Source organism: Anneissia japonica, unplaced genomic scaffold (assembly GCF_011630105.1).
Source record: "Anneissia japonica isolate Jap-2015-1 unplaced genomic scaffold, ASM1163010v1 scaffold288048_len465947_cov159, whole genome shotgun sequence".
Taxonomy (NCBI): domain Eukaryota; kingdom Metazoa; phylum Echinodermata; class Crinoidea; order Comatulida; family Comatulidae; genus Anneissia; species Anneissia japonica.
The window spans coordinates 89,615-99,438 of record NW_022710625.1 but is presented as its reverse complement, the minus strand read 5'-3'; the positions used below and the strand labels follow the sequence as shown (position 1 = coordinate 99,438).

General features: G+C 34.3%; 1 protein-coding gene across 1 annotated transcript in view; it reads right to left on the bottom strand.

The window, feature by feature from the left end:
* Nucleotides 1-2,676: 2,676 nt before the first annotated feature.
* The window catches only part of LOC117107074, a 10,342-nt gene continuing 3,194 nt past the window's right edge, over nucleotides 2,677-9,824 (bottom strand). The window contains exons 3-8 of the mRNA XM_033248601.1: nucleotides 9,417-9,791; nucleotides 7,520-8,232; nucleotides 6,828-6,960; nucleotides 6,129-6,227; nucleotides 4,788-4,934; nucleotides 2,677-3,609 (exon numbers count right to left, since the gene is read on the bottom strand). Coding sequence (XP_033104492.1) covers nucleotides 3,499-3,609; nucleotides 4,788-4,934; nucleotides 6,129-6,227; nucleotides 6,828-6,960; nucleotides 7,520-8,232; nucleotides 9,417-9,791 — 1,578 coding nt within the window. The 3' untranslated portion in view covers nucleotides 2,677-3,498. The remainder of the gene's footprint in view (nucleotides 3,610-4,787; nucleotides 4,935-6,128; nucleotides 6,228-6,827; nucleotides 6,961-7,519; nucleotides 8,233-9,416; nucleotides 9,792-9,824) is intronic.

The window sequence follows — 9,824 nt, the reverse complement described above, 5'->3', positions numbered from 1 at the left end:
GGATTTTTTAAATATCAACACAAATTTTTCGTTGGTTAATTTTCAAATAGAGGATGTGGAGGCCCAAGGCTCCCGAGGGCTCACAGGCGCTACGCTCCTGACCACCTCAAACACACCATAGTTAGGGCCGGGTAAGAAAATTTATGATATGGCACCTAATGGTATCCTCTACTGAATACACTATATGTCCTACAGTTGATGTGAGATACATTTAATAGTCTTACAGTATGTATCAACAAAGCCCTTTTGGTTTAAAGTGGTAGATCGAAGACCTTATGGGTAGGCGTCCCTTCGGGGCCCTAGGGGTCGGGGTCCCTGTGGACCGCCGCACGAGATGGAATAGGCGTCAAATCACTGATCCACTTCCCTATACTGATCCCCACCCCTCCCGGTCGGAAACATCAGACCTCCCGTGGGCAGAATAGTATTTAGAATAGTGTTGCTTTTCAAGTAAACCCTAAATTTAACATTTGGCATAATTTTCCATTAGCCCTTGTTATAATTTGATTCGCATCACTGGTCACACTGGATCTGTCATGCTTCTAACGTTCCTGTTCGTAAACTATGCTATAGGTTGAGTTTTCTTTTATTCAAGATCTTTCATCGGCCTGTTTATTATCATTACACGACCTTTCAAACGTTCATGATGATTGGCGCCCGTTACTTTCCCCTTCCTTACCACAGGTGTCACCTTGATTTCCCAGGTTGGTGACGTACTGCCACAATATTAAAATACTACATCATGTACTGTAGGTTGCCTAGGGAAAATAGGGAAATTGGTTCCCGTTCCCTTCTTCACTAACAGTGGTCTTTTAACCTGACCAGTGTTGCCAGTTACAGGAAAGCTCTACTCATGCAAACTGCCAACTTCTGCTTGTGTTTGGCCGAATGCTGCTGCCCATTGACAAACACCTTTGCGACTGTGTCTACGGTCTACCTTTAGATAGATATCCGCTATCTGGATGGCCTTGTTACGTAGCCTGAGGATAGGATCTAGATTGGTTGCCGCTTCCTGGTTTTTGTCATTGGCGGTGCTAACTGGCTGTACTGATTCACCATTACCATAACTGCCTCCCCATCCCCAGTCCCCAACTCCATTGCCTGACGAGGCTGTAACTCAAACTGAAATCGGGTTACACTTCCACGGTCTGAGGTTTGCTGTCTACTAATGTATTACTATATAGCTTGGTAGATAAGGCGACTATTCAACCAATCCTAAAAGTTCTGGGTTCGAATTCTGTACAATTCTACATGTGTAATAAAAGAATAGTAGATATTTTGCTATTACGCTTTATACAACAATATTCTGTGTTCGTATTACAACAAAACGTATTACAACTAAACGTATTATTGATAGGTGATTTAATAAATTGTATAGGACAATTCTCTGTGGTTTACATGGATGACTTCCGTTCCGGTATGGATAATCCTAAAGCTTAAGCGTTAAAGTTTTATACTAGCGTGTATTTAAGGTAAGTTTATTCATAGAGAAAATAGAACTGTTCTATTTTCTCTATGGTTTATTTAGGCCTATTTAAAAACGAACATTATAATTTATTCAATTTAACTGAGAGATGGCCGAGCGATATATTTCACAAATGAAATATATTATGTATCAATGCATTCAATTGTAAATGGAGGACTTTAATTTGTTGTCAGTGGTAAGCCTATGTTTTGTTGAAGTTTGTATCGTACACTCTATTTTTGAAACTCATTTAAGGGACAGTTCCCTGATTATATTACTTTGTGACTCACGAAGAAATATTCTGCAGTCGTTATTTAGCGTGGGCTATATAAAGGATCAGTCAAATTTTGAAACAGTCAAGCCGCCAAGATTTGCCGACGGAGGAGGTGAGGGATAAGTTGTTCCACATGGGACCTAGCGTATAGCACACGAACAAAAATAGTTTCTTTCTGTTTATTATATGGACAAAAATGTCCTAGTACAATAGGTACACACAGTATCATTGACACTTTAAACTGTCATAAGATGGCTGTTTTTGTAACCGATAACGATAACAACTCTGTAGAACATTACATTCTAGAAAATTATCACAATTCTAAATTAGTAATTCTAATAATATCAAAACTATAGTGCATACCTCAGTCTAACCTGTGCCTGAATACAGAACAATGCACAGTCCAATAAATAAACTAGATATTATTTAATAAAACATTAAGAACTGAATGTGACTGACCGTTATAATGTCTGAACATTTTGAAATACGGGCCCGGAAACTGTACTCTCATACTTTAAAAATCTTACCGGTACTAAAAATAATATAACAACAATACAACAGTCAATTTAGATGGTGGGGAGGTGGGGGTGCGGTCGCGCCGTTTGCACTCTCCCTGCATCCGCCCCAGAAGTAGATTATCTGTATATTGCACTAATACGTGTTTCATAACAACTTGGCCAAAGCGCTTCTTTTTTCCTTTCATCTGTTTAATTTGTCCAGTTCTTACCGGCTTGGCTTGTTTCTTCTGTGGATTGTTTTGCCTTTTTTATTATTATTATTATTATTATTATTATTATTATTATTATTATTATTATTGTTATTGTTATTGTTGTTGTTGTTGTTGTTGTTGCTGTTGCTGTTGCTGTTGTTGCTGTTGCTGTTATTATTATTATTATTATTATTATCATTATCATTATCATTATCATTATCATTATCATTATCATAATTATTATTATTATTATTATTATTATTATTATTATTATTATTATTATTATTATTATAATTATTACTACTACTATTTTATTTTAAGTTTAATCTAAATAATTTAGATTACTCCAGGAGCCTAATTACAGGCCTTGGCCTCCTTAGTTCCCGGCACTTGTTTGTAGGCCCTCTACTGTAGTACCGGTAGGAATTAAGTGAACAAGTGAATAAAGTAAAAGTAAAGTAATACAATGTAGAGCTATTTACCATCTATTTACATCTATTTACATCTTCCTGCCCTTATCTTCACAGTTCTATATGCCACACCAAACATATACAGTACTTTCCACGATTCGTCATACAAAGTTAGTTGACGAACACTATTTTTATGCTTTAAAACTACTATTAAGTCTATGTTAAGGAATGTACTCGAGAAATACAAGATTAGTTTTGGTCTGTGCATGTCCGTATCACCGTCAATCGACATTGACAAATATACACTTAACTTTTATGTGGATTGACCTTTGATACAGGCATGCGCAGTTCAAACTACGGATTGGCTTATTATATGAATTGCTTCCTTTTGATTTTGTCGGATTTTGCTTTCATTAATTTTGAATAAATATGTGGCGAACAAAAAATAAATAAATAAATAAATAAGAACGTTGTGAGGTTGTGAAATTAGGTTATAAGTACGTAAATATGGTTCTACAAAATAACGTATTTATCACCAAACTGCAACGTTATTATAACGTTCTTAGAACGTAATATTGTTAGCGTAATCGAAAGTCAATCGTACAATGCGACGCTCATTAGTCCTAATAACTTCGACGCTTTAATTCTGGGTTTCCAGAGCATCCATCTCGTGCTGAAAACACGCGACCAAATCTAGAGGTTGCATAACAAGGGAAACATAGTCACGGTGCATCGACAGCAATTCCATTGTCTATGATAAGAAAATAGCAAAATAACACTGTTATCAATAATATGTATAAGTGAATGAATGGTAGAAGAATGTTCTACCTTATCATTGCTATTGTACATCTATACGTGAACATGGTACTAAAATCCTCTGCAATATAAAGGGTAGGTCTAGCAGATCTACTTCTATCAACATCATCATCATCATCATCATCATCATATTCAACATCATCATCATCATCCTCATTATTATCATCATCATCATCGCGATTGCTGTTTTTGTTGCCGTTATTTTTGTATTTTAGTTTTATCATTCAGTCATTTAATATTTATTTAATCACCAAATTTAACGAAAAATGATACAAAATCCAACAATAGTGAAGAGACCAGAAAACGAACTGGCTCGAACATAGTATTGTTATTGTGTTAGTATGTCGGAACATGGTCAAAACAATAACATATCTCATGCTTTGCATAAATGTCGTCTGATTATGAAACTACAAAAATATATCGGTACTTATAATTAATTACATTGTTAAAATAATTAAAATTGGAAAATTCAGTTAAAAATTAAATATTGTTAATTACCTAACAAGCTATAATAGGCCTATATAATTAAGAATTATTACAATACAATACTGTCAGTGAAATACAAAAGAAACGTTCAGAAGTAAGCCCTGAAGTAGTTTACTTGTCGTAAGCACAAGAAAGATAAGGGATAGGCCCTCAGAGTAGCGCCTTGTAGACGCACTAACCGTACTTCAAAGCTCGCTAGTAAATGCGACCCTTATTACAAAATGAGTGCAAAATAATATTTCCTATGATATGTAAACCTTTGTTTACGTATTCGTAATTATCACTTCCTGAAAATTTGCATAATTACTTCTACAAACTAGCTTTGAAGTAAAAAGGACATTATGCGCTGGGTAAGCATCGTCTGGACACTCGTCAAAAGTAACGCGCGCGTAAATTATTACGTTTGTGGTAAGGTCGTCTGAACATACTTAATAATGCTATACTGATTAGGAGCTATACAATGTAAACAATTGTGTTTTGCATCCTGGGGATTGCCTTATGATGCTGTATTATTGCGTCATACATAATGACGTCAGTTCAGTGCTTATAATAACTCGCACGCTATGTTATCAAATTATTTTTGTTTTGTTTTGACGGTTTCCTTTTGGGTTTGTCTGTATTTCTTACCTGATCTTTAGTACAATGATGGCCAAGTGGTAAGCAATTTATAGCAGTCACGCAAGTACCGGTAAAACGCCCTAACTCTGCCGGCTTAATTGTCTTCTTCTTTAAGCCTGCCATTGCTGCCAAACCCTCTTCATCTACTCTATCAACCTTAAATAATGTAATAGATAATATTACATCACTAATATTATCTCTATATTATTTAATTAAACAGTATTATGAAGTGAAATAATATAACATATAGAGGAAAGTAACTGCTAAGTGGCACCGTCTATTGTAAAGGTCACACTTTTTCTTTCCCTTCGGTGCGCGGCGCCTGGCTCGATGCTTTGCGTCTTCATCATTCGTATGTTTCAATTTAGTTCCCAAATTCAAGTAGCCGCAACAGGTTGTAGCAAAACACAGCAATGAATACAAAATAAACACTGACATTTTCTGACGTGCTTTGGGTTTTCTTTTATAGAAATACTACTTATTATATAATTATTTTATATAGCCATATATAAGTATGTGTATATAAATTTAACCATAACAGAAGAGGATATATAAACAAAAATGAGCTTTTGGAATTTCCAATCGATAAAAGAAAAATCAGAATAAGGATAAGAATGTTCAAATAACAAGGGCAAATAAAAAGGCTCAACAATTACCTAAAAATTTATTTTTAATAAATTGGAAAATTCTGCTGGAATGATTCATTTATGTTATGATTCTGGAATTTCTCGGGAAAAAGTTATATTAATAGTACAACCCTGGTCAGGTGCTGTACCTCGATTGTTATCATTGATAGTTAGAGTGTAAATGTTTGCCTTACGTCAAAGGTATTAACCATAATGACTCATGGTCATGACTGTGTTCCATGTTAGATGACAATAATTTCATACTCGAATGATCACTTTTTTATTTGACAGACTGTTTAGTTAAGGGATAATCTTCACTAAATGGGTAAAGTGATATTTGGAACGTTTTATAGCACTCTATTCCTAGAGAATTCGCAAAATGTACCGGTACATAAAAATATAAGGCTTCCACAGTAAAGCAATAATAAACTCATACGATTATAATTATAGGCCTAGATTATTTTTATTTAATAAAATTGAGGCACAAATGCCAAAAATATGCAATACAGAGCGAATTTTTTATTTACTTTCTCAGTTGCAATTCCCCATGACCGTTTCCCCTTATATTTTCGCAATGTGTTAACAACCCAGAAATGATTCTTAGCCACCCCGTATCGTCTTCAAAATCAAATTGTCTGTACCTGAAGTTCACAAAAAAACACCCCGAGCTAGCTACTAGAGAACAGATCTATTTAATTCGAAAGTCAGTGATCGCTTACAGTACCTTTCTTCCTTCTAGTTTGAAACCAAGGTCAGATTCATTTTCTTGTAGTTCGATGGTCACAACTTTTCCATATGGAATTCGAACAATTACTAAGTCCACCTGAAGAGAATTACATTAAATAATAATTCATATTATGCTGATAAATTATTTAAAAGTTGTATTTAGGCCTACTGAATTTTATTTTTCTACATTAGTGCCATTCGATATGATTTTTACAGTTGTTGTTTATCATTGTTATTTCAATTATTGTTTTATTGTTATTATTATTATTATTATTAATATAATTATTTTTATTGCTATAATTGTTATCATCATCCTTTTTATTATTAGGCCTATTAATAATATTGTTGCTATTATTATTATTATTATTATTATTATTATTATTATTGTTATTATTATTATTATTATTATTATTATTATTATTATTATTACCAAAACCATTCAGATTATCCTTATCATTTTTTTACAATTACTATTATTACCATTACTCTTACTACTTTCATTAACATCATTAATAATAATAATTATTATTATTATTATGGTAATGGCTGTGTACTTGTATTATTATAACTATTATTATTAGTAACGTTGTAATTATAACGATAACTATCATCAATGTTTAGGTATATTTCAGTATGACTCGATTTCTGTAGTTCGAGTTGCATATGTTTTTGTGAAGACATGTTTTTCTTTTATTACCGTATCTGTAGCTGTGTTCCGAATAGTTCTCAAAGCATCCTGGATTGAGTCAATACTCTGTTTGTTAATCATCGTGATCATATCACCTTCGTATAATGTATGATTAAGTGATGAGTTTTTCAGTCCTGCGATGCTGTTGGGAAAAATTTTTTTATTTATTGTAATTAATGTGGATGGTAGCTGTAAGCCTAATATTGGTAACAGATTAGAGTCTGGAATGTTATCGGAGTACTACTAGAGTGTTTTTAGTAATACAGCACTGGCCTAATCAGTGGCGGATCCATGCATTCAATATAGAGGTGGTCCGGGAGAGACTTACAGACAGAGATCAATGGTCTAGAGCATTTCTTGAATTTACCACTGCTAATAGTCGATGCAGTGCAGTGGTGGGGGTATAATAATAGTAGTAGTGATGGTAGGAGTAGTAGTAGTAGCAGCAGCAGCAGCAGCAGCAGCAGCAGCAGCAGCAGCAGCAGCAGTAGTAGTAGTAGTAGTAGTAGTAGTAGCAGCAGTAGTAGTAGTAGTAGTAGCAGCAGTAGTGGTAGTAGTAGTAGTAGCAGCAGCAGCAGTAGCAGCAGCAGTAGTAGTAGTAGTAGTGGTGGTAGTAGTAGCAGTACTAGTAGCATTAGCAGTAGCAGCAGCAGCAGTACTAGCAGTAGTAATATCATTAAATTAAAGAAAGGAAAACTTACAACAGAACTCTAGTGTTAGGCATCATCGATAAAACGACATTTCCTTCTAGTTTATTCTTACTGACTGAAATCATTAGTGACTCTTGACTCATTTCTTGCACTAGATGTTTCGTATGACTCCTGCTGCTGTCTCCTCGTTCTCCAAATTTATTGACTTTTGTATTAATTGAGCAATCTGGCATTCTTGATTTTAGATTATTAGTTCTCTTTCGAAATGTGTTAGGACTGCCATTATACTCCTTTGGGTTACTTGAAAAAACATGTTCAATATTTTTCTTTTGTATATGTGGTTCGAGGTATTCTTCTTTTATATTGTTACAATTCACATTTTCACTTGTCACATCGACTGGCCCAGCGCCAGTCGATGTGACAGTTGATGTTTTGTCAACACTTGCAACAGGTAGTCTGTCGACGCTTGCGATTGGCTCAACAGGATCATCAATTCCCATTCTATCGACACTTGAGACTGGTTCAACTTTGCTATGTCTTACTTGTGGTCTGTGTGGAAGAGCTGGTGGGCCTATCGTCTCGCGTGAAATACAGCTTTCGTATCCGAGCACGTTACAATGACGCTCGTTTAAGTATGATCCACTGGATTGTACATTGTTATTGCCTTGTGTTTCTGTGTACGCCATATCGTTGTTCATTTCAGTCATGTTAACTTTGGGAGGAATATAATTGTAAGTTGCTTCAACAGACTGTCCATCGGCATACTGGAATACAATTGTAAACATACATTATGATAATTATCTGGAACACTGCTCATTGGCTCATGCATAATAATCAAACATTGTGTTAAGGGCTACGGACGTAAGGGCTCATTTTTTGGGGGTTTTTTTCGATTTTCCGATTTTCTAACATACATTTCTATCACTTTGTGCAAGATCAATATTCTAAAGTTTGAAGAGCCTACTATAGAAACACACACAGAGCAAAACAATTTATATATGTTTGTTTCAACAGTAAGAAGTTAATTAAAACAATATATAGCCTAACGTTAACATAAAATTACAGCAAAGAGGGTATAATCAGGTCTAGTATAATACAAATATAATCGTTGCTTTCCATGAAATCCTTTGGACTAGGCCTATAATAAATATTCCTAAATACAAAATAGTTTACAGATTACCAATCTAACATGCTTTTATATTTTAGTTTTCATAATAGAATTCAAAATAAAGATATATAATTAGGCTACAGCGCTAGACACATTGGGATTAGAGATACCAGCTGATCGCCGGATCACATAAAAGGCCGTTAACTCTGAGAGATTTGTTTGTTTTTATTGTTTTTACCACACAGATAATAATAATAATAATAATAATAATAATAATAATAATAATAATAATAATGGTAATAATAATAATATTTTAATTTCCTAAAAAAAAAAAATAACAGGAAGAGGGAGAAGCTAAGGAGGAACAAAGTTCCTATACAGTGTTTGCCAACCCCAAAACATCAAACATGCAAACAAAGCAAATGAAGAAAGAACAGTCACCACAACAAGGACACCCAGCAGAAACATAAAAAAAAAATATTGATGAAGAGATCGTCTCACATAATATAAATTAATTAACGGTAAACAAAATAAATTTTAAAAAATAAATAAATAAAAAATAAATAAATAGAAAATAAATAGATAGATAGATAGATAGACAGACAGACATACCGACACACTCACACACACACACTGACACAACGACAGGAAACTCGCCTTACATGACAACTCGCCTAAATAACCAAGCTTCCAATTACCTGATGAAAATCAACTAAGCATGCTTTGTAAACCAATTCTTATTGACTGTTAGAAATAAACAAAACAATTTAAACTCTAGATTCTCCAATAGCTTTACCTATTTAACTCCTAAAATACAGGTTAATTAAAAGTGTAACTTACCCCGTCAAGCAGAACGGGCACAGCACTAATTGCTTTCCTTCTTTTAACAGATGTTTTAGGTCTAATTTTTCGCTGTGATGCTATCCTGATTTTAGGATTTTTCGGATCGGTCTCCGTGTTAAAGTCGAAACCTAGTCGGTTCAATAAGTTAACAATGGTATCATACCATTTTGCCATTAGACTTTTATTTTGGAAGATCAAATGATTTACGTTGACACCAATCTCAATACACAGTGCGTTGTTGCTGCGCGACGGAGAAATTGAAATCGAATCACAGTTGGAAAGATCTATCGTGAACGGTAACTTTTCATCCTTAGGGTAATTACAGGACATTTTTCCGTTGCTTAAAAGAGTCAATGTGACATCGTCTCTGTGCTAGAAAAAGCAAAATGATATATGCAAACGTGA